General features: G+C 41.0%; 1 protein-coding gene across 1 annotated transcript in view; it reads left to right on the forward strand.

Moving 5' to 3' along the window:
• The first annotated feature begins 839 nt into the window (after positions 1-839).
• The window catches only part of WLS (Wnt ligand secretion mediator), a 105,158-nt gene continuing 80,497 nt past the window's right edge, over positions 840-25,500 (forward strand). Inside the window, exon 1 of the mRNA XM_047788690.1 lies at positions 840-1,219. Within this exon, the coding sequence (XP_047644646.1) occupies positions 1,114-1,219 (106 nt within the window). The 5' untranslated portion in view covers positions 840-1,113. The remainder of the gene's footprint in view (positions 1,220-25,500) is intronic.

The following is a 25,500-nucleotide window of genomic DNA, read 5'->3' on the forward strand; positions in this document are numbered from 1 at the left end:
TTAAGCACCAGAGGGGGTACACAGATGAAAAGCACTTGGTCCCTATCCCCCAGGACTTTACAGCTCAATGGTGGAAACAAACGTGTACACACAAGTCCCTGCAAGAGGAGGTAGGAATGTAAACACAGGAACTATAGGGGCTCAATTCCCGGAGATATTACATGGGGGTAGTTTAGAAAACAAGAAAGTATTTTTTCAGACGAGTTGGTTTTTAAATGATGTTTGAAACTCGGATGGGGGTAAACTATATTTTTTTCAAGAGCCAGGGTCAAGGCTCTGGAAAACTATGGAATAGGGGATAATGTGGTAATGAACAGTGGCCTGATTTGGCTGGAGAGCAGGGTTCCTCAAGGGGTGCAGTGGGGAGATTTAGGTGGATATTTGCCCAACAACGAGGCTGCCATCAGGCAGAAGGAAGCCGATCTTAGACTTTATTCTTCAGTCTCCGTGCTTTGACTTAAGCATCTTTTGGGTCCCTTTAAAATTTTTTCTTCCTCTTTCCTAAAGAGAGTTCTGGCAGTTGAGGGTGGGGACCATTTCCTGAAGTAGACGCATAAGTTAAAGGTCTGCAAAGCTGCCCACGGGTGATTTAAATCTCGCATCAGGAGAGGAAACGTGTGGGAAGCGGTGTAGGGGGAACCCACTTAACAACAACATTAACCCCCAAAGGACACCAGCCCCTGGTGGGACAGGCTGCCTTCCAGACCCGGGAACGGGACACCAGCACCCGCCTGAGCTCAGAGCCCGGCACTGGCGGGCAAGGGGGAGTGGAAGAGAGGGAGGGAGGGAGGGAGGGAGGAAGCGCGAGAGGGAGGGAGGAAGAAAGGGAGGGAGGCGGCGTCATGTGATCCGCTTCCCTGCTCCTTTAAGCGTCCACAGGCAGCGGAGCGGCCACAATCACAGCTCCGGGCATTGGGGGAGCACGAGCCGGCCGCGCCGGGGGAATCCGTGCGGGCGCCTTCCGTCCCGGTCCCATCCTTGCGCTCCCGCACCCCTGAACTTTTGCAGCGCCCTGGAAGGAGGCGAGGGAGAAGGGAGCGTGAAAGGAGAGGGAGCAAAAAACACACCCTAAAACATTTATTTCAAGGAGAAAAGAAAAAAGGGGGCGCAAAAATGGCTGGGGCAATTATAGAAAACATGAGTACCAAGAAGCTGTGCATTGTTGGTGGGATTCTGCTTGTGTTCCAAATCATCGCCTTTCTGGTGGGAGGCTTGATTGGTAAGTGCGAGAACTGCAAACTTTTCCCCCTTTCTCTCTTTTCGGGCCCCTTCCCTCTTTGCCTCTCCGGCTACTTGTTACAGTATCACTGCCTTGCTTCTATGATCTAATTAGTCCGGCTATTGTGCTTAAGAAAGCAGAGCTCCATGGGGCTCCGTGGGGCACAATCCAGTCTAGTGGCTAAGAGAAAAGGAGGGGAAAAAGTTTTGGCCTAGTTTCAGTATCCACTTGAAAGGAAGGAGGGGGGTGGCGGGGGTGGGAATCTTAAGCATGGCGACGGATCGCGCGAGGAAGCGCTGGGTTACAAAGTTGATTGCTGCTCTTCCCTGCTTTTTCCCGCGTTCCCCCCTTTTCCTCTTGGTTCTCTCCCAATCAGCTCCCGGAGGGCAACGTAATCGACTTTATTAGGAACAACTGTAGAGTCGAAGAACTGCGCCCGGCGCAAACCCAGAGCCCTGTTACAGAGCTGTGGTCCTTGCATTTGTAAACGCTTTTGGCTGTCTCAGCTGGGGGCTGAGAGCTTGCATTTTGGGTCCTGACCTTTGCAACCCCCTGAATCTTGGCACCTCCACCTCACCCCTCACCGTGGCCACCAGCAGGTCTTGTCCTTGGTCGGGAGCCTGGATAGGGTGGGTGCAGTGGGAGAAAGTCCTCGTCGGGCACTGTGGGAAGTTGGAGAGGTCGGAGGGGAAAAGCGTATCCGAAAGGTGTTGCTTTTGGCCTCCTGCCCTCTCTCGAATCTCCCCTCCCCCACTTCTTAGAGCCCCGAGAGCCGGTTTGTCTGGAGCCTTGGGTCCTGCCTTGGCGCCTAGGAGGGCGGCCCCCTCGCAGCCCCCCACAGGTGACAGCTCTCCCGGAGAGACCTCCCCTGGCGTGCATCGCCGAGACCTCTCGGAGCTAAAGAGGCTTTCCGGGTAAAGAAGATGGTTTCGCGGACCTTCCACTCGAAAAACTCCCTACCTCTCTCTGTGTCTCCATCTCCATCCATCCTCCCTCACACTTGCATTCCCCTCCCCCTCGAGATTTAGGACGTCCGGGCACAAACTTCAGAGCCAACTTCACCACGGGCGCGGATGGGAGGCTTGGCTTCCTTATTTTGCGGATTTGTAAAACTTTGCGGAGTGGAGAGTCTACGGAGGGGCTTTCTGTGCGCGTCCTTTTTCCAGAGCCCGTGACGCGGGTGTCGTCGTGATTGCTGTGGTCGTGAGAGGTGCACAGGCTTGGGCACCTTGAGTCGTGTTTCTGGCGTTTTGTTTCAGACTTGGGTTTGATGGGAACAAATGAAAGGGAGTCTGGTTCTGTAAATCACTTTACCATCCAAGCTAATTGTTTAAACAAAGGAGAGTGGCTGAAGCTTCACCAAGGAGAGAAAATTCTAGAGGAGATTCTGCCTTTCTCTATATGTAGCCACAAAGCAGAAAGAGGTTCAGAGTTTTCCAAGCTCATATCCTCAATTTGGGTCAAACAGCTTAATCTTTTTATTTCTGGACACCCCCCCCCCCCAAACTCTCTCTCTCTCTCTCTCACTCTCTGTTATGAGCTTCTATTTAGCTATGTGCAATCTCCATGTTTCCCTGTATTGGATTTTTCGAGGCTCTTAATACATTCTCTACTGGGAGCTGAAGGCAGCCTTCCCTGTGCCCTCACAGTGATTATGCAGCGGTTACAATTACACCTCTTGTCTCCCTTGATGAGCAGTTGCAGTTAGATGCCATTGGATCTTGTGTGATTTCAGTGGCAGACCATAATTAAAATTTCTTGCACCTTGTGCTTTCAGAATTAAATTGGCCTATTATCCCTGTCTGACCTTCATCCTCTTTGAGGTTTTTGCACAAGCAGCGAACCATTACACATAGTTCCCTGATGTTTGTTGGTGTGTGTTTCTTTTTCTTTTTCTAAAGCTGATCTAGCCCATTATCCACTGTTGTAGATTTCTTAGGGCACTTTTAGAACTAGTATAGTTTCTGGAATCTTGGTACTGTGGAGAAGGTGCAAGAGTACTGGTGAGGGGCTGCTGCTGGACACTGGAGCTGCCATAGGGTCAGAACAGTTATATGTTCATATGGGGTTTGTTTGGAGTTAGTAGTGCCAATGGTTGTTTTTCCCAGAGAACTTTGTTAGTGATAATGCTTGATAACAATCTCAAAAAGTTAGTGATAGGTCTAGAGTCCCCTCAGTAAATGAAATGCTTTCGTTCCAACTTTCCTTGAAAAAGACAAAATTTTCTGTATCACACTTCTTGGGGCAAATTGTTGTTTTACCTTCTCTTCTTTCTCAGTTGCTAAGGCTATGGCCCCAGTTCTGGCAGGAAGGCCGAAAAGACCTTAAACATTTGAATAGTGGCTTAGTCTTTATCTCAACCAGTTCGAGTAATTTTTGTTTGTTTGTTTGTTAAATAAATCTAAGAACTTAAGTATGCTACAAGACCCAAACATGGGAAATAAGTACAAACAAAAGATAAGTCATGTTTTTTCACCAAACTTCCCTAAATTGGAATTGCAGGTGAAACTAAGCAACTGATGGAATTTCAATAAAGGAGGCAAGTGGAATCAGTAGCTGAAAGAGCCATGCGTAGGCTGGAAAGTCCAAGCAAAGGCCAGAAACCTCCTCCTCCACCATTCCCAGTGAGTGGTGAACTCCTGCACTGCTCAACTCCATTGATCCCTAAGAAATCGGGAGTCTGGAGTGTGCCGTGTCTTTCTAATTCATCTGCAGAGGCCAAGTGAGAAAGTGAAATCTTCACTTTGAATTGGCCTTGGTATATATAATGTACCTGTTTGATCACTGTTGTCCTAGATGAAAAGAAACACAACAGCCTAGGAAGGGGGGAGGATCTGAATGGCCAAGATCCTGATTGGAAGCACCTGAAGTACTCCACACACATATTCACAAACCAAAAACAACCAAACACCACCCCAAAACAATAATGACAAATCTGCAGCCAAAGTGGCTAGGCACTTTTTCAGTTAACCAACAGGCTTGTCTCCTCATTGGTAGGTTGATGAGTTGAAGGTCCCTCTCAGTTATAAAATTGTATGAATTTTTCAGTCCTTGGAGAGTTTTTTGTGGTATTGACTGATATTTGGCTGTAACCTTCTAGAATTGATGGGGAAAAATTTAAACACTAAGTAAAAAAGGAAGTAAGAGGGATTGAATTTTGATTTAGTCAGCTTAAATCCTCCACTGCTCCACTCCTTCTTAGAACCAAATTTTTGGGGGGTTTGTTTGTTTTTGTGCTTATTTTGTTTGTTTTGTGCCAGGGTCTGTATCCTGCTAAACCTTTAATGGGATTTTTGCAAGAAGGCTCTGGAAAGCAATATCTTATATGGCAGAATTTGAGGTACTTAAGATTTGACTGAATTATGCCATGCTTTTATAAAAACTTTGAGCCATCATAAAATCATGCATCTGATTATTGTTTGCTTATGTGTTGAGAAGGTTTCCTAAGTGTCTTAACTTATTTTATATTTAGAACTCATTTAAAAACTTAAGAATCCCTGAAGGAAAAGAAAATATTTTTAAAGATATAGCTTAATCTTTATCCTCCTTAAAAATAAGCCTGCAGAAAATTTAAAAAATAATTTTCCTTTGATTTCACGTTTGGTGAATTTAGTTCATGGAGAAGCAGCTGCAGGGGTGGTGGAAGGGGGAGGGGAAAGAAGAGACCATGTGCCCTGAAACAAGAGTGCAGCCGACTAAAAATCGTGAACTTGATTCCCTGGCCCATTATGTGCAATTTGCTCAGCTTCAAATTAGTCATGTCTGGGGGATATAATGGTTGGAAAAGCAGGTCACTGTTCCCACCTGTTCTAAAACTGGTAAGAGTATAAAGATCAGGATTGGATGAATGGAAAATTATTGCATTTTAAGCATAGCTATAAATGAGAATGTGTCAAACTTAAATAAATATCAACAGATTGCCCATTGTTATTTTTTTAGGAAAGATTGCTTTCTTTCAAAGGCTCACTATGTGAGCAGCCTTTTTTTTTTTTTTTTAATTGCTGGGGATATTATATGTATACATATATAATATACATACATGTACAGACATATATAATCAGTTTTATTAATTTTTACGTGGGATTATCTATTGCTTTTTTGAGATACGGCCCATATAATTGTGGTATTATTGTTTGAATGGGTACTGTGGATGGTTTTGATTGGGATGCATTCATGTGAAGAGTTTTTTTTTTTTTTTTTTTTTTTTTTGCTGCTGCTGCTATCATCTATTTGAAAGTGATAGGATTTTAAGAAATTAAATAAAATTACAGTTATGCAGAGTATATAAGGGTTTGCTTTCCAATGCATTAGATTTTACGCTTATTGTGGTATTTATTATACTTTAGCATGTATTAATAATGCAATACTTGTAATCCTGCAGTTTTAGGTATCTATTGAGAAAAGAACAAATGAATTGGCTTTTGGTTGATGTTAGCCTACATTTTTCTGTATTTGATTCTGCTTTTTATATTGTAAAGTTTCATATCTGACTATACCAGGTCTTCTTTCTTTCTTAACTAGCAGAGTAATGTGGTTTGTGGAAGTACTGTGCAACCTCAGAAATTCTTTTGTGAAAGGTGGGATTTTTTTTTTTGTAATTCAAATTACATTATTTGACTTTTAAAGAACTAAACCATCAACGTGGCTATTACAACAGAAACATGCTAGTGCTAGCAATCTCTAATCATGCTTTCATCTAAGCATTTAGTACAGCTTGTCTAGCCGGCTATTGGAACTTTCCTTCTTCCTTCTCAAAGTGAGAAACATTTCCTTGAGGTAATAGTGTAGCTTTCGTAAGGTTTTCAAGTCCCCTACTTGGAACCTAGATCTAGACTCAAAGCCTTTCCTAGCTAGTTGACATTTTGTAATAATGTGGCCTTAAAATTTTCTTTTAAAGCCATGTGGACAGTGGAGAGTCTTACCTCACAGAAGAAGGTGTGAAACACCTCAAAGGTGTTTCTATGGAGATTTAGAATTTGAACTGTACAAAAGTCCTTACCTTTGAACTCTTGCATGTTATATGCTTAATGTGCAAAATATTGATTAGAGCCTAATGTACACCCAGGATAGGGCTACAGTGCTGACTGGGACTTAGGAAAAAGAGGGGACTTGAAGCCCAAGTAACCTAGGAGAACCAGAGGTTCTAATGAGTCCCTTCTAATCCAAGTTTACTAGCAAAAGATTTCCTACATTTCTGACATCGCGATAGTTCTCACTCACTCGCTGGAAATTTAAGAACGCGTGAAATAGTTATGTTAATGTCATGAAATAGTTATGTTAATATTTCATCCTGACATATTAATAAGACAATATAATGTTTAACATGTGTTAAATGCACCCTATGTGCCAGACTTTATTCAATCTGATCCATGCAAAGCCTTGCTAAATCAGACTGTTGTACCCATTTTACATGTAAGTAAAATGAAGTACAGAAAAGTCTAGTCAGATTGTTCAGGATTATCCAGTTAGTTAGTGTCAAAGCTGGGATTGGATTCCAGTTAATCCAGAATTATCAACCATTAGGTGCTCCTGCCCCCACTTCCCAAAGCCTTGACCTGTAGGGCTAAATAAAAATGGTTTGAATGTAGAAAGACATGATAAGTAATACTACAAATGGAACTAATTTCTCATTTTAAATCATTGGGTAATATATTAAAGGAAAAATATCAGATATGATAAGTGAAATGGAGTCCAGCTGTGCTTAGTAAAGCAGTGCCTTGCCCAGGCCAAGAGAGGACAGCTTTTGAGAAATCTATATATGCCCTTCCAACCAATTTCTTACAGGTTCTAACCAGCCCCCACAAGTCTATGAATCATCCAATCGGCTGAGCAGCCAAGTTCATTAGCCATAAAATGTTTGAGTTCTGATCCCTTAAGGAGGATTACTCAATTTTATTTTCTCTAGTTAGTGGTTTTAACATAGGTATGTGGTTATATAAGTCTGGACCTTTTCAAAGGAAGAGCTGGAGAGAAGAAATCAGCTGAGGTTGGAGAGGTTTTTAGAAGATGTGGACTGGCAGTGAAGTTGAAAGAAGAGCCTCTTACTGAAAGTTGAAAATGCTGTTTCCCCAAAGGATATTTTTTGTTTATATACACACGCCTGCATAATACTGAGGGCATTTCAAACCAGAGGCACAAATAGGTATATTTTGTTTTCTGGAAAGAATGTTGACAAATTTTCTTTTTTGAAAAATTTACTGCCCTCAGTTTTTATAGAAACTAAGAGATGATGAGAGATAGCATCAAGATCTTAAGTGATCATGTGTGTTTCATTTAGGTCTTGTATTTTCTCCAAAAACGTGGTAACGGTAGCCAAATAGGTGTGCCACATATGGATGGTTCCCCGAGAAAGTGCCTGGATGAGATTGGGGATGGGAGTAGGGAGGAGCAGCTTGCGGCATTGAAGTTCTCAAACTTGATGATGAAATGCTTTGCAGTTAACCTTTTCATAATAAGGCTAGTCTAAAAGGATCGACAAATTATAGAAAAGAGCAACTCATGTTTTAGAATACAAAAATCCAAAGGTTCTTCGCCTTTAAGCACTACCTGTCCCTCCCCCCATCCCCACCCCGACCATGTTCCACCCATAATTAAATTTTGTAGAGGAGCAAAAGCAATAATCAGAGTGTCATCTGACCAGTAGTGAGGGATTTGGATAATTACAATTTGTTGCTTTTTTTGAAGATTTATTGGGTGACTATGGAAAACATTTTACATGTATTGATTCATTTAATGAACATAACGACCTAGAGGAGCAGGTATTTTTGCCAGTTTTCAGATGAATGTGAGGCTCACTTAAGGAATTTTTTGGAGTTAACCGAAGTAGTAAGTAAGAGGGCTGGCATTCAAGCCCATGATTCTGAACTGAATCAAGCCATGCCCTTAAATCTAATGCCACCCTCTTCCTATTGTTCCTTCAATTTCTATGGGAAACAAAGAGCCAAGTTTGATGAAATTGATTCTACATATATTCAATAGAAGGTAAAAGGTCAGTCTCACTAATTTTCTGCTTCAACCCTTTTCCCAAACCCCCTTTCCCAAACCACATACTCCCTTGACTGCCTGGGTACTATTCATTGACCTAGTTACTTCCTATACAAATGATCCAGATTCCTAATATATATTAATATCTCTTTTACCAGCCATTCTAAATGTTGGCCAATGCTTGCATACCATGTTGGTGAGGGATGAACCTGAGGAAATTACACCCTAGCTCCCCCCCAAAAGAAATTACACACAGCAAAGTGTGACTGAGAGTTGAAATCGAAAACTTGTTGAAATAACTCACCTCCTGAATGCCGCCTAGACTTAGTATACACAATAGGTCCCGAATATAGCTATTTTAAATATTGTATATACAAGAGAGGGGAATGTGGGTGTGGAAAAGGGAGATGGGAATAGAATATGGTTCAGGAAAGAAAAATTAAGGCCTTTGTAAACATATGAGAACATCTCTTTGGGATGTGCCTGGATGTCCAAAATCTACTTCTGATGCCACCTACTCTTCCCAAACTGAGCTAGTGTTTCTATCTACTATGCCTGTTTAATTCTGGGTCTTCAAATGCAATTTTCTGCTCCCTTTTTTTCCTTCCTGCTCCATTCTTTTAATATGCCCTGGTGAAGGGCATTCTTTCTTCACTGACCCACAGGAATTAAAGGACCTTCTTAATCTTCTAGTTAATTCCCTGGGTGAATTCAGAGGCTTTATCCACAAATACATGTTTCCAAGAAAGCAGAGGTAATTGAGAGAAGAGGCCAACTTACCACATTTGTTTTTGGCAAGGCATTATGATTTTTCATTATGAAGAAGGTCAGTAAATGATTGTTTTTTTTTTTTTTTCCTTCTTCAAGCTCCAGATTAATAATGTTAAGCTCAGGAGTGCTGGTTGGGAGCCAGTTAACTGATGCTTTTAGTTTGGGGATGACCCCTTCCATAGAAGGGGGGAGCGGGGAGAAAGAGAGAGGGTCTGGTCTCAAGGCAGCATCATGTAGTGCAGAGGAACTTGGCTGTAACTCTACAAATGATCTGTGGTCTCCATGACCTCTAATCAGCCAAAGCTCCTTGGCTCCTGCCCTCATCCATGATGTGGGACAGAGGCCTCCTGTTTCACAGACGATTGTGGTGAGAAATCCACTGTTGTGAGGATAAGGTACCCTTTGGGTTTCCTATTGGACCAGGCCCACCAGAGATGTGATTCCCAAAGGACTTTTTATTGAAACCATCCACTTAACCCTATATCTGTGTCCTAATTTTCCTTCCCTGTACCTCACTGCTCTTAGATCTGGAGGAACTTAGCCTTGATGTTGTTTATTTTCTATTCTTTTTCTTCTTTGAGTCACTACCATTTTGTCAAACACCTCCAGATGCATGGATCTATTTCGGAGAGGGAAGGGAAAAGACCCAGCGTGTTACTCATTTTGGGTTTTTACATGCACCGAGGTCAGCCTACTTTCTATCATGAATTCCCATTATAATCAAATGTCTCATAATGAACCTTCCCCAAATGGTAGATATGAATATTGCTGCAGATAACTAGCAAATAAGAACATGAGTCTAAATCATTGTCCTCAAGCATGCACAATTTTACTCCAGGACTATTACTTTTTCTCTGTAGACAATTTTAATAGAGTTGGGTTATGCCATTTTCTAAGTCTGCAACAGTTGGAATGGTTTGCCACAGAAACTCCCTGGCATCAGAGAGGTGTAGGCATGTGGTAGGTAACATGAGGACACAGGAAGAGAAAGGGAGCATGCCCAGGATTCTGGGGGTTTCTGGATATAGGCAAATCATCACACACCTGGTAGCACCCCCCCTCCTCCCCACCGCAGTCACATCACTACATTATAAGCTGGGGTATGTTAATTGATTCTACTCTAGAGCGGTGTGATCTTATCATTTGCCAGATGTGCAGCTTTCTGGGTCTCCTCTGTCTGTCTGCTTTGGCGGTGGTTGGCCTGAATGGAAGCTATGGCGCTTGTTGCTATTAAATTGTAAAGATGAAAGACCATCTTGTCCTACCTCCGTTGAAGAGGAATCAGAGTCCTAAGAAAGAGAAGGGGCTTTGTTTATACAATAAGAGGCAGAACCTTGGTTTCAGCTCAGGTTCTAATGCCTCTTGAATTTCAGCACGAAGACCATCCAATTTCTGTCTGAGGCCATAGAGTTAATCTGCAGAAATTCCCAACTTGAGGTTCTTGTAGCTCTCTTGACTTTTCTGTTATTCTAAAATAAAATAGCAACAACTTGGCTGTCTCCTGCTTGCCTTTGTGAACTTAATGTTCTTAGCTAATTTTCATAAAGCAATAGGGTTATATAGAATGTTAAGCTGTTCTATGTGGATTTTAAAGAACATCATATAATTTTAAAAAAGCAAAAAACTAAATTTCTTCCTTGCTTACTTGAGAAAACGTAATTTAAAATTTAAAAAAACCCCAAACTCATGCATTATGAGACATCCTTACTAATCCAGTTGAAGCGCCATCCTCATGTTTAAAGACTTCATCAGTCTGATGATTCTTTGTTTAAAATTGTGACTAACTTTTGTGCTTTCAGGGGATGTTTGTGGCAGGCATAATTCTGAAGTTATGTTGAGTTTAAGGGAAGCGACATGCTCAGTATTTTTTGGGGGGCATCTATTTTGTATGCAAAAGAAACGACAAAATTGGTCATCCTTTGTCTCTGTCATTTCTTCACTCTGAAGCTAATTGCAAGTAGAAAATTCACTAAAATAGGGCTTAAAATGTTGAAGGCCTTGTGCCATTGTTACTGATGAGCATATTTTTACGATTTTAGAGGTGCAAGTAAATTCTTCCTCTTTTTTTTTTTGTTGAAACTAAGAGTCACAAAGCACTGTTTTTCTGCATCCTCTGCTTTAGCTGTAACGAATATATATTTTTAAAATTCTCTGTTTAACATGTTTGATTTTATGTGATCACAGCCAAAGGGTTGGGTTCCATATTTTTGAAACCCAGCCCTCTCTCAAGGCAGATCAAGGTCTTTTTTCTGTTTCTTTTACCCTGGGTTTTTATATATTTTCTCTGCTGTCATTTAGGTTGTAACTCACCTGAGAACGGAATGCCTGAAATGTAGAAAATACTTATCCCCACATTCTTTGCTCTGCTCTGTTAAGCTAGTTCTGGCTTGTGTGCAACGGGCTCTGACTTTAGCCCCTGCGTGCCTGGGCTGAGGCAAGTTGTAGATAAGATTTTTACTGAGGTTTTGGAAAGATCGTGCCAGGGTTTTGCTGTCATTTAAAGAACATAACGTGCACTTGAAAGGGACCAGCTTCTTTAGAATTATGAGGTAGGGTTAGGTAGGGTGGGGAGGGGCTTGTCTGTGACAGGCAATCCCAGGGCCTTAGATATCCTTTCAGTCATCCTTGCTCCTTATTTTACAGCATTTGCAGGTTCACGAGTGCGTCGGTGTTAAATTCTTGGCAGGTACCATTCTTTGAACATGTCCCAACAGCACAGAGTTTTGCTCTATGAGAACATAGAATTTCTGGGTAACAGTTTGATGAAAGAGAAAGAAACAGGATAATTTGTAGACACCCCAGATTTTTAAACTAACGTAGACTAAGGTCACCTTTCAATTAGTTTTTTTTTTTATCTTTAATAGCTGTCAGAATTCTTCCATGCCCCTCTCCCCTACTCACCTGTTAAGAGAGAGAGAGAACATATGGCTTGGGAGAGGGATGAGAAGTAGGCTTGGGATTTGAACAAAGTCAGCACTAGTATATATTTGAAAGGATCGCATTGCTAGGTCAGGACTGACATAAATTTGTCCAGGAAAGCTGTATCTCGCTTTCAAGTAACTCTCCCAGCCAAGCAGCACTCACTGCTACAGAAATTTAGAAAGTTCCCTTTAATGACTTGGGCTTCTTATAAGATTCCTAGAAAGGGTCATAAGACAAAACAACATGGTGTTGGCTTAAGGTTTTCCATGTTTCTGTTCAATGATAAACTTACTGATCATTCCATTCAAAATGATCACATTTCTTGGAAGTTGCCATCCTGGCTCAACCATAAGGAACCTGACTAGTATCCATGAGGACGCTGGTTGGATCTCTGGCCTTCTCAGTGGGTTAAGGATCTGGTGTTGCCTTGAGCTGTGGTGTAGGTGTCAGACTCAGCTCAGATCCCCCAGTGCTGTGGCTGTGGCGTAGGCTGGCAGCTACAGTTCCAATGGGACCCTGAGCCTGGGAACCTCCCTATGCTGCAGGTGCAGCTCTAAAAAGACAAAAAAAAAAAAAAAGGCGTAGATTTCTAACCAATGGCCTGTGGTTTAGGTCTGATCTGGTTTGTTATCAAACTTGGGCAAATCATTTTCATTCTATGAGACTCAGTTTCCTCATCTAAAAATCTCACTAGAGGTCGTAAGTTTAAATGAGAGAACCTAAGCTACCTGTGCATATGTGTTAAATCAATCTGTGTGATAGCCATTCCCCTGATTTAGAAGTCATCGCTAATTAACTTTTTAAGGATTTTGTTTTTTTGAGTCATCCCATGTCTAGTTAGGCTCATGGTGGCTTATTTCTGCCTCTTAATGGATTACATAAAATTCAAAACTTAGCAACCCTGCTTGATAGCCTTCCCATTAAGTTTAAACCACACAAGCCAGTCATTCATGAAGCATGTCGTCCACACATTAGGTGAATTAGAGCAATTAACTCACTTTTTGACCCAGTTAGTGATAGTTTTCACCAAGGTTTAATTTGAATCTTAAATTTTTTGCCTTTTAAAATGCTTGTCAGTCGTCACAGCTCATAAAAAGCATAGATGAGCTAAGGCAGCATGACTTTTAAATGAATATCACTTAATACATGGAAGAGAGAGATTCTATCCATACTAGCTGCATAGCAAATCCCAGTTGTCCTTCTGTTTTACATTATAAAATTAAAATCATCATCCATTGGGAAAAGTTTTGCTTCCAGACATAACATAAATGACAAAGACCTTTGAAAGTCAAGCTTCCAGGAAAAAAGCGATCTTTTTCTTATAAAATATTAACTAATTCTGAAGCTTTAGCTAGAATTATCATGCTGTATTATAAGGAATCATAAAGAAAAATATAATCCCTCTAAGACTATTAACTACATAAGAGCAAGGATGGGGTAGTGCAGTATAGGTGGTCAGTAATACTTTTTGAAGAAATAGATAAGTGCCTTGCATTTTGTTGGACCTATTGCAGAAGTAGCTGAAATGCTTCAACTTTAAGGTCTGCCCTAAAATTCTTAACACTCATTTGGGCTATTCTTTTATCATTTAAATTAGTGGAGGTTTTTTGTTATTCACTTGAACTTAAAGGATTATGTCACCTTCATGGTTTATATGCTCAGACCTTTTCTTGTTGTATTGTAGACACTAAGGCCCAGAGAAGTCATAATGAGAGAATAAGATTTGAACCAAGTTTCCTGCCCACCCAGGGAATGAGTGTTTCATTACCTGTGCCTACTGTTATACACTGATTACTGCTAAGTCTGATCTCTGTGTTTGGTCTTTATTTGACCATAAAGGCAGAGAATTGATTGTCACTGGTTATCTGTACTGGCTGATAAAGGTTGATGGGAAAAAGAGAACAGGCGCAAGCATCAAAATGTTGAATCTTCAAGTTCCCGTTGTGGCTCAGTGGTTAACGAATCTGACTAGGAACCATGAGGTTGTGGGTTTGATCCCTGGCCTTGCTCAGTGGGTTAAGGATCTAGTGTTGCCGTGAGCTGTGGTGTAGGTTGCAGACACGGCTCGGATCTGGCGTTGCTGTGGCTCTGGCATAGGCCGGTGGCTATAGCTTTGATTCAACCCCTAGCCTGGGAACCTCCATATGCCACGAGAGTGGCCCTAGAAAAGGCAAAAAGAAAGAAAAAAAAAGAAAAATAAATGTTGAATCTTCGGATGGGAATGTTGAACCGTAATGGAATTTTGTGATTTATTCTCTTTAAGAAGTAAGTGCGTTTATTCTGCTCCATGAGGGTGTTTTTTAGGGACTTCTTTAAGAAACCACATAATGTGCTAATTTTCTATAAACTTTTAAAGATGGAAATTCATCTTCCAAAATTTCCCTTCTAAGAATTTTGCAGATGTGTTTATGGTTTCTTCTTAGAGATCTGTAATGAACTTATGATGTCAGCTTTTATAACTGCCCTTGACAAGAAAGCATAAGACATTCAAATAACCACCTCTGCATTCCATTGTGTTCAGCTTGTAGATCTGGTGGGTGGGAATGAATTCATCCACTTATTCTTCCAGGTTCCTGCACAGAACTGAAACGTGCTGTGCTGAATATGTGCCTACAGGCAAAGAGGAACCTGGGCCTGTTGATTTTCAGTGGAGCCAGGTGGAGATGTGGGAACAGAGATTTAAGAAGCAGATATAAGCTGAAAGGGAAGGAAACAGAATCCAAGGAGAAACCAAGCAGAAACCACCCAAAAGCTGGATGTGGACTTCTCTTATCCAGACCTTCCGGCTAGAGGTGGGTGTATTGGGGAAGGGGCATAGAGCCCCACCTTAAGGGTCAGGAGAGAGGGAGTGGTGGTGATGGAGAGAAAACAGACTTGAAAGGGCGACGGGAGTTCCTCATCTGGGTCATCACGTCATCATGTAGGCTTTCCTCTAAAATAATAATGTTTGTGTGTGTGTGTGCTATAAACCCATTCACTGCTCTAAAGGCTAGGTAGAACCACAGTGGAAATGGGAGTTTGCTATTTTCAATGTAAGCAAGAGCATTGGGCTCAGGACTGGATGGAAATCCTGACTGTACACCTTGTTGACTATGTGGCCTTGAACAAACAAATTATTTAACCTCAGAGCCACAATTTTCTCATCTATCTCTTGGGTAAAAGGGGATGTGTAGTGCTTGTCTTGTGACATTGCTGTGATAATTAAATGAAATAATCTGTGAAATGATAACTCTGTGTAGAGTAACTTGCAAATAGTGAACACATAGGATGTGGTATGTGCCTTTTTATTATTGGTCTTATTCTTTTAACCCAAGAATGAGTTCCCAGTGTTAAATCCCTTAGCGTCCTTTGGAAAACTGACATAAAAGGCTTTATGCCTGCTCTGAACCTGAATACACTGGTTCAGAGAGATATAGATGGTTCTAGAGTTGGGTTTAGGTTGTTTGTGTGAAATTAAAATCTAGTGACTAGAAACATGCGTTTTTGCCCCCCCCCCCCAATTTTATTTGTTTTTAAACAGGAATGCAATGATGTTAAAGCAATCAAAAACAAAGGGAAAAGAATCCTCCAAAAACCCACCATTTTAATATAATTCTGTGTTAACTTTTTATTCTTTCACCCTTCTGTGACTATTTCTAATTTCATATAAAAGAAATGTAAAAGCCTGGTTAGCAGAGGCTTTATTGTTTATGCCTCTACCAAATATACGTTTACTTTGCAAATTTCGCAGTCAGTTCCTCCGCTTCTCCTTCTAAAACTCTTGTCTAATACTTAACTCAAGATTGCTTGTTGAACCGTTGAACCATGGGAAATTCATTTTCAAAATCAGCTTAATTGCTGTGAGACTTTTAATTTGTTCTGGATGATGGTGCTAATGTCTGGGAACTGGGACCGAAGCCCTCCAAAGTTGTTAATTCAATCAGCCGCTGTGCCCTTGCCATGCCTAACGAAGGGGGGAACATCCAGACCCCTCTCACAAAGAGGCTGGGTCCCTCCTGACCACCTCTTCAAAGATGAATAAGAGGGGCCCCACAGTTAGGTCGAACACTTGGGGCAAATTACCAAGGTGTCAGTTCACATTATCCAAAGCCCTGGGTTGTGCTTCCCCAAATAATTATTCAGCAGGTTTTATGTAGGACCCCAGAGTTTTAAGGCATAGTTTTTGTGTGCATGTGTTCACACCTGCTAATCTGCAAAATTCTTTAATCACACTGAGGTTCTGTTTGGCTCTGTTAGAATCTGTAAGATCATAAACATCACCCCCAGACTATTGATATTCCTGTTAACCAGTGAAGTTTTCCATGGCGAGACTGGTGAAAGCTTGCTCTGTCCTCATGATAAATTAGCTTGTTTATTCCTCTTCTGCTTATTTCTATCCTGCTGTTGGTTAGTGTAATGAAGCAGAAGTCCATTGTGTGTGTTCATTGGGTAGCGATCCTCTGGCACCAAAGGGGGTAATTGAGTAGAAAGGCAGAATGCTGTTGGTGCATGGGAGAAGTTAACACCACATGAGGTCACCAAGCTTCAAGCTTTAATCAATGTGGACACAATGCAATTGAGATTTTGAAAAGGGTTTGTTTATAGTGTGAGCATAAGGGTCAGTAGTTAATTTGAAATGCTGTAGGTGTGTTTTCCTTGAACCAAGAAGGTACAGAGCATGTGTCATAGAGGATTGTAAATATCCTCAAGGGAGGGATGTAATTGGGGTGGAGGTTTAAAAAGAAGGGCACTTAAGAACTTCAGTGTACTTATTATTGACCCATCCATGTTTCATTTAACTTTTAGCATTCTTCAAAATGGGAAAGAGAGTGTAGAAAAACTCTATATAAGTCCACAGTAGAGAGACAGAGCCCTACTAAGAAACAACTTTTTTTTTTAAACAGTGTTTTCCTTTGGGAAAATATTTGGAGCGCTGTAAAATATTGCTAATGGTAGGACTGGGTACTAATTCTCAAAGAATTCTCACTCTCAAAAGTTTATGTCTTTTAGGGTTTTTAATTGCTGTGGCTTGAGTGAGATAATATGAAAACCCTTAACCTCTATATTCATTTATGCCACTGCCTTTTTCCGTTTCAGCCTCCAGTCTTAACCAGTCATGTCTGCCTGCTTTTTGGATTATCCTTGAGGTTTCTCCCTGTTATTTAATCACCTAACTTTCAACAGCTAGAAACACCACACTTTTAAAAGCATTCTTGCAATTTGAAAGTAGAGAGGGCCCTTGTCCTTTCATTGCAAGGAAATTTTGTAGGCCAACATCTGGTTTTTAGAAGTGACAATGCAAAAAGAAGTTGAAGACTATGGTAGAGCCAAAAACTAGACAGAGACTCAGAGATGCTTTGAGGAGTATTTGTTATACCTAGGTAATGAAATCATACTCCTAATACCTCATATTTGTATGGTGCATTTATCCTTTTTCAGAGCATTTTCATAGAAATTATCTCATTTGATTTTACCAACAATACTCTAAGGCAGGTCGGTCCACCGGGAATATTCACATTTTAAAGTTATGGAAACTGAAATGGAGAAGAGCTGTGTTTGTGGTTAGTTTTGTTTGAGAAGGGTTGATTTGGTGAGATTCATTTGTGGTAGAATTACACTGAGAATTTGACGATTTGTTGATGCAAGATGATTGGCTGAACAACAAGAAAAAAGCTTAGTTTTTTTTTTTTTAATATAGAGAATTGTTTCTTGTAGAAGTCATTGTATATTAACCAAACATTACTTTTTGCACCATCTTCTAGGACAAGTACATGCTGTCTGTGATCCATCGTCTGTAATTTCTCCACATAACACTCAGCGGCTCCCTTAAAGAATTGTTAAACAAATAGGTTTAAAAATATTTCTTTGGGAGTTCCCGTCATGGCTCAGTGGTTAATGAATCCGACTAGGAACCATGAGGTCGCGGGTTCGATCCCTGGTCTCGCTCAGTGGATTAAGGATCGGCATTGCTGTGAGCTGTTGTGTAGGTCGCAGATGTGGCTCAGATCCTTTGTTGCTGTGGCTCTGGTCTAGGCTGGCAGCTGTAGCTCCAACTGGACCCCTAGCCTGGGAACATCCACATGTCGTGGGTTCAGCCCTAGAAAAGACGGAAAGACAAAATAAATAAATAAATAAAAATTTAAAAATGTTTCTTTGAAGGAACAAAAAATTTAAGCCTGTTTGAGGGTGTCCGGATGTTTTGATCTTTCCCTGGGCAGAATCTGCATCTTTAGAGCCCCGTGGTAAATCTTAAGGAAGGAGCGAGGGCGCACCCAGGAGACCTAGTCTTAGCTAGTAGGTGATGCTGTGGTATGGTCACCCACTGCAGTGACACTTCCATGGTGTGCCTTTCTCCCTTGTGTAAGTCATGCCAGCGAATATGCAGTAAAAGGCCATTTTTGGTGTTGGTATGTTAGCCCATGGAATGGATGACCATAATTAAATTACCTAATCTCTTGTTGACCTTTGATGTTAGTTCCAGGTTGGGGGCTAAATAATGGCAATACTGGGAAAAACTCCCTTGTAGTTAAATGTTTATTCATACCCTTAATTATTTTCTTAACAATTTTGCCTCTGTAAATTTATCTTAGGTAAAAATCATGCTTGTTTTTAAAGGCTTTGATAATAATTGCCAGCTCACCATTTCGAGATCAATGATAACCACCCATATATATACCTCATAGGCCAAGCCTGGGAGTGTCCATATCCCTGCATCTTGGCCAGTACTGGGCATTATTTATTTATTTGGTCTTTTTTTGCCTTTTAGGGCCACACCCATGGCATGTGGAGGTTCCCAGGTTAGGGGTCCAATTGGAGCTGTAGCCACCAGCCTATGCCACAGCCACAGCAACGTGGAATCTAAGCTGCGTCTGTGACCTATACCATAGCTCATGGCAACACTGGATCCTTAACCTACTGAGTGAGACCAGGGATCAAACCCATGGCCTCATGGATGCTGGTCAGGTTCGGTAACCATTGAGCCACAACGGGAACTCCATTATTTTTATTTTAAAAAGTGTTGCCAAAATGGTAAGAGTTTCTTTTTTTTTTTAATTTACATTTCTCTGATTCCTAGTGAGAGTGAACCTATTTTCGTATGCTTATTAGCTATTTGCACTCTTTTATGACTTGCCTGGTTGTTTCCTTCGGTCTGCTATTTTCAAAGTTGATCATCCTTGTAGTACAGTGTCTTAGAGGTTAGGGAAAAAGGGAAGACTGACCTGGGAGGATGGTTCAGCCTAGTTCTGTTGATAGTAAGACCTTGCATTTCCTCTGTGGAACCCCCTCTACTCTCAGCCCAAGCAGTTTAAGAGCATCATCACCTCTGACTCCAGGGATGGGTGTGTAACCAAGCCACAGGGGACACATGGCTCAATTTAGTCGAATCAGAATGAACTCTGAGACTGTGGAAGCTACCAGGAAGAGATGTCCTCTTTTTTTTATTACTGAACTCAAAGCTAGATAATATCAGCCTGCAACTGCTGGAGCCCTTCCAATGAAGCCCGAAAATGAAGCTAGTAAACTATAAGGTAGAATTCAGTGACTGTAAAAAAATGAGATCTGTTGATATAATTTGTTCTCAAAATAACCACTATCTACAGACCACACTGTCTTTGGACATTTTTCATCTTCATTATGAATTGATTAATTTTTGCTCAAGCAGCTTTGAGCAGGGTTCCTTTCTTTTTCAACCAAAAGACTCCATAAGGATGTACTTACCATGCCTTTGGTTTAAAGATAGGTTGATGGAGACCACTACTATGTTGTAGAAGATATATATGGAGAGTTTGCTTATGTTTGGTGGAATAGGTCTTTGGTAACATGATTTTTATTTAAAAAATAAAATCAGGTATAGAACCAACCGAGCTCTTCCAACTAGAACAGTAGTTGAGATGAGTGTGTGTGTGTGTGTGTGTGTGTGTGTTTTGTACCACTGTTGGAGCACCAACTGGTTGGTGGAGATCATTAGTGACAATTTTTGGAACTTTGCCAGGCTGTTGGCTTTGAAGCAAAGCTCATTGCAACATGCACTCCTGCTGAGCTGGATGTCTGTGTGAAGTGGATGGCAACAGGATGTCCCAGCAGCTAATACAAAGTTCTTGAAGCACAGGAGGAGCTTTAACGATTGCCCAAGCAGACTGATACTTGGGGGGACAGGTGGGAAACTTGAGTAGGCATTCTGATGACTGGAGGTTTCTTTGGAGCACTCAGGAATCTGTGAGGCAGAACAAAGAATGAGCTGGCACATGTCACTACAGTCCCTGAACTGGGTTGGCCATGGGCTACAGAAGGAATGCACACAGGGCTCTTGCCTTTGGGCAACTTAGATTTGATCGGAAATATAATTTGGTAAAATAAGACGGTTTGTTGTTAAGTCCACATTTGGATGAAGTAGACTAAGTGTTCTAAGCATTTTTTAGATCAGATAAAAAGATTTTTTTTTTTTTTAAGAATTAGGGCCTTTGAGGTGCGAGTGGTCATTGGAAGCACAGTTTGATATACATAATTTAAGACAAGATTCACATCACTCAGGGAACAGAATTAAGAAGAAGCTTAATAGAAAAACTATGAGCAAAGTATCAAGAGATCTGGTTCCAGACTCATTTGCCTCCTTAGACATATTACTCAATCCCTCTTGTTTCTTCTTGCTTTTGATTATTTGCTCAGTGGACCTGGTAATGCTTTCTATTGGCAGATAAAAACAGAGGCGTATCTTTCTCAAAGCTAAATACATTGGCCTTTTCCACCCATTTCTTTTTGTTAAAGGTGCTAAAGTAAATCCTCAGAGTCTTTAGGTTACCTGCAGACTGGAAATTTGTTTAGATGGTGATTAAGGTATATCTCAGCACTTTGCCAAATTCTGGGGAACTGAGGCACAGAATATGATAATCTGCTCATCTGTCGTGTTATGGAAAGAAAGCACTGGATGTGAAGTTAACCAGTTGAGATCTCAGAGGACCTCCTACTCACCAGCTATGGGACTAGATTTGCTTTTTGTATCTTGTCTTTACCCCAACCTGGAGCTGCAAATCTGTAAATAAGAAGATGCGTATGAAGGCACTTATCTTTTGTAATGTACCAAAAACAGTAAGATGGCACTGCTTTAGCTGAGTAGACAGACAGGACATATATAAAAGTATCATTAATAAAACAGGATGTGGTTTAAAAAATTAGGTAATATGAATTGAGTATTTATTCTGTGTTAAGCAATGTGCTAAGTGTTTTATATACAGTATCTTGGCCCACTAACATGGTTGAACTGGAACTTAAATCTTTGTCTCACTTGCGGTTTTCATGTTTAAAGGTCTGGAGAGACTGAAGGATCCTTAAAGCACTGGTTTGGGTTTCTTTAACTTATTAATTGCATTTTCTTTAAAAAACATATGTTCCAAAAGCAGCGGAGTTTTGGCAGAAAAAAACCTGGGGTTGGGCTGTGAATTGACCAGAAGGTTTTACAAAATACCCATCAGGACAGGCATTGTGTTCTACATTGTGGGCAAATCCGTTCAGCCTAAGGCCTTGGGTCTGTATGTCCCTTTGTGAGCTCTTTTGCTGAATGTCCCATCATCCTTTGTGAGATGAGGTCCTGTTCATCCTGTCTGCTTTCATGACATAAATGTTTTAGGAACTCTCCACAGACTGGCTGGATTGTCTCTTTGGGCTATGAACAGATTGTGTGGGTGATGAGACAAGTAGGAAAAGACTCAGCAGTCAGAAAAGGGGGGTGGAAAGCTCTTTCTCTGGCTCTTAGAATGGAGCTTGGACACAAAGGGAACTTCGTTAATCATGTCTCCTTTGTAATCAGAATGGTGGAAGCATTTTTTTAAACCACTATTATTTTGTCCTCTGTCTCGTCTGAGTGAAACCAATTGTTAATAGCTAATCGAGGGGTTAAAAATTTCCCAGACATGGCCAGGCAGAATCAACTTGGCTTGATAAAGTAGTGGGTCGATTCTGGCTGGAAAATCAAGTCAAGTGTGGTGACAGGCTTCTTGCGGACGTGGTGCCATTCTGGTAGGATACCCTTGTCCATGTAGACCCTTGTCTACAGGGTGGCATTTTTGTGCTTAGTTGATGAAAATTTCATGTGTGTGTGAGACATGGAGCAGAGATAGGCAAGACTTGGGGATTTTGGTGAGTTGAAATTCACTCACTCTGTAGTACCTAGTCCCTAAAACAAGCACTGAATGGACAACTCCAAGCATCTCCATTACTGAGCAACTTGGACAACTTGTTTCATCTTTTAATACTTGCTTTCTTAGAAATCAAATCTTTGGTAGCCACCTAAAGGATGCCAAATAGTGAGACTATAAATACTTTGTCCTGGAGATGAAGAGATAGGGAAAATTTTCTTAATGTATTATATTTAATATGGTAAGATGAATCAGTATAGTTTTTTTTTTTTTTGAAAACCTATTATTATTTTATCACCTCCTCTCTTTTACAAGGGAGGTCGTGTGCCTTAGTTGAAGTTGGCTTTGTAACAATTTTATTTTCCAAGCAAGGTCAAGGAAATTTACAACCAGGTTGATTTTCCAAGAGGAATGTTTGAAGTTAGCTCTATTCTATCCATTCCCTGAATCTAGGGTTAAGTTGTTTTGTAAGAATTGTTGGTTGAGGGCAAATCAAGGATTGTGAAACCAAAGGCAATATTAGCATTTAGAAGAAAGCTAATTATTTGAGCTATCCTCTACCTGGATATTTGTCTGCTTCCTTTAAAAATTGAATGGATTTTTTTTTTTTTTGGTCTTTTCTGTCCTTTTAGGGCCACACCCATGGCATATGGAAGTTCCCAGGCTAGGGGTTGAATCGGAGTTGTAGCCACTGGCCTACACCAGAGCCAAAGCAATAGATCCTTAACCCACTGAGCAAGGCCAGGGATCAAACTCGCAACTTCACGGTTCCTAGTCGGATTTGTTTACGCTGAGCCATGATGGGAACTCCTGAATCGATTTTTGAAGCCAGGCAGTGATAAGTGGCTTTACATTCCAAGAAAGAAGACATCAAAATGTTTTAGGGTTGGAACACGAAAGAACTGCTTGATTCTTGGTCCCCCCCCCCTTTTTTATAAAACAAACAAACAAACAACAAAACCCCGACTACCCTATCCCTTGGTCATCTATTCAAAACAGAAAACAGGAAAAAAAAAAAAATTCCCACAAAGTGTCCTCTCTTGATCTGGTTTCACCTAAATGATATTTTCTTCCAGGCAAGATTGGACTTTGCCTCTTATATTCTGGCCACCAGCTACTGCTCTTTGCCCAGTGGCGACCCCCACATTGCCCACCTTCTATTTGTCTGTTTTCACCAGGAATCCACAATTTCCCAATCCTTTAAAGAAGCAGATCCTTGTTTTGTAAGGGCTCTGGGAATTTGTGCAGTCTAACCTTACCCACATTGGAGTCTCCCTAGCAGAGATGACCCCTCCCTGCTGGCACTTTTCCATTTTAGCGACAGCTCTTTAAGCGACATTGAAAATTAATGTTTCAGTCTGGTTGAAGCACTGTGATGGTTAAAAACATTCTTTCTTATAATTCAGTGGAAAAACTGGCTTCTCTTACCACATTGTAGTTTCCACTCATGAATCCTAGATTTTCCTTTTGGAATAATCTAGATAGAGCATGTGCTGCTTCCCTTTTGTTAGTTGGTGGACTTTCAAATAATTGAAGATGACTATTGTTTTTCTCCTTTGATTTTCTCTTTTCCAGGTGAATACAACCTTGTCTGGTGAGATTCTTTACCATACTTGCTGTTACTGTCAGGTGATTGTATTCCTAGCTGAGATTAAGTTTACCTCTGCTACCATGGCAACGAGCTATTGCTTGTTGTTTCTATTTAGAGGAAATCACCATTTTCCTGTTTTCAGTAGAAAATCTATAATTCAAAAATTAACTTGTTCATGTCCTTTTTTTTCTTTTTTTTTCTTATTAGGGCTGCACCTTGGCATATGGAAGTTCCTAGGCTAGGTATCCAGTCATAGCTGTAGCTGCCAGCCTATGCCACAGCCACAGCAACACCCAGATCCTTAGCCCACTGAGCTGGGCCAAGGATCAAATCTGAGCCCTCTCGGATGGTTGGTTAACCTCTGAGCCACAACGGGAATTCCTTTGTTCACGTCCTTAGAACAAACATCTCTATTATTGGCGGTGAGCTTAATTCAGAGAACACTGAGTTCTACAACAATCTACGCCCTGGCCTCCTCATTTTAACTCATGTAACTTATGCCAAATGTACTTCCCATACATGTCTGCATTCATTTTTTTCCTTAGGAGAAATAGTGTGACTTAAGACAGAGAGACTCTGAACTCAGATGGATTTAGGTTCAAACCCCAGCTTAATCATTTATTAGCTGTGACCTTGTTTGAGTTATTTATATTTTCAGAGCCTCATTTTATTCATCTCTAAATGGAAATGATGATATCTACCACTTACTGCCATATAGGAATGAAAATCACTCAAGTTAAATCCCCTAGCCCACTGTCTGGCACCACCCATGAAATAGATAGTGATTGGTAGCTGTTACAATTGTTTATGATTTGTAGATGACACCTTGATGCATGACACAGCCAGTCCAGCATATAGACAACTGTGATGGCTATGGAGTGTTGAGAGCTTGGAATCCCCATAGTTGCCAACTCTGAAAAGGGAGTGTCTCAGAGTGGTTTAGTGGGGTATGAATTTTTCTTCTAATCCTGGGTGGTTGGGATAAAGCAGGGGTTTTCATCCAGAGGTAATTTTGCTCCACCGGCAGTGTCTAGAGACATTTTTTATTTCACGCCTTTTGGGGAGAGGAGGAAAGATGCTACTGGCAAATAGTAGACAGAAGCCAGGGTTAGTTCCAGATACCCCAACAGTGCACAGAGCAGTGCCCACAATGTTTATCCAGCCCAAGATATTAATAGTGTTGAGGCTGAGAAATCCTGGGGTAGAGGGGTAGGGCCAGGACTATTCAGAGGGAACCCAGACTTTGAGCAGAATATTGAAATAAAATAATGATCTAGTGTAGCTGTAGCTCTAATGTCATGTGTCACCTTCATAATCCTAACTTACCTTTCTAAAATGTCAATCCTTTCCATCTTCCCAATGTCATGTACTGATTTAATAAATTCTGCCTAAGGTTTGTATGAAGTTTTTGCACCTCTTTTTGTTTATTTTTTTTTATGTTGCCCCTATTTAAAGACATGGCTGACCCAATAGACTCATCTTGAAGTAGTGATTCTATCAAAGAAATGGGCAATCCACCAAAAGTGAATTTAAAATAATACCATAACTTCAATTCTCTATTCGTACTGCAAAACATAGTAAAGAAGATGCATCATCTGTTGCACTACTTCTGGAAATCCCCCTTTTCTTTCCCAACCACTTTGATGCTTCTAACTTTTCTCTTCCAAAATACCCCTAAAGCCTCCTGTGGTAAAATTCCCCCCAACCCAAGCCCATCTCTTCTACTTTTTCCCTTGCTCTTGATTGTGTGTCATGAAAACCTCAAGCATCCATTTAGCAATAGTTGAACTCTCGTTGTGGGGCATGCAGCAGAGCAAGCAAAACCAGCATTCTCTTTCTCTGCAAGGGGGAGAAGGAGTAGGAAAAACCCACATTAATACTTTTGGCTGTCATTATTTTCT

Source organism: Phacochoerus africanus, chromosome 8 (assembly GCF_016906955.1).
Source record: "Phacochoerus africanus isolate WHEZ1 chromosome 8, ROS_Pafr_v1, whole genome shotgun sequence".
NCBI classification, from domain to species: Eukaryota; Metazoa; Chordata; class Mammalia; order Artiodactyla; family Suidae; genus Phacochoerus; species Phacochoerus africanus.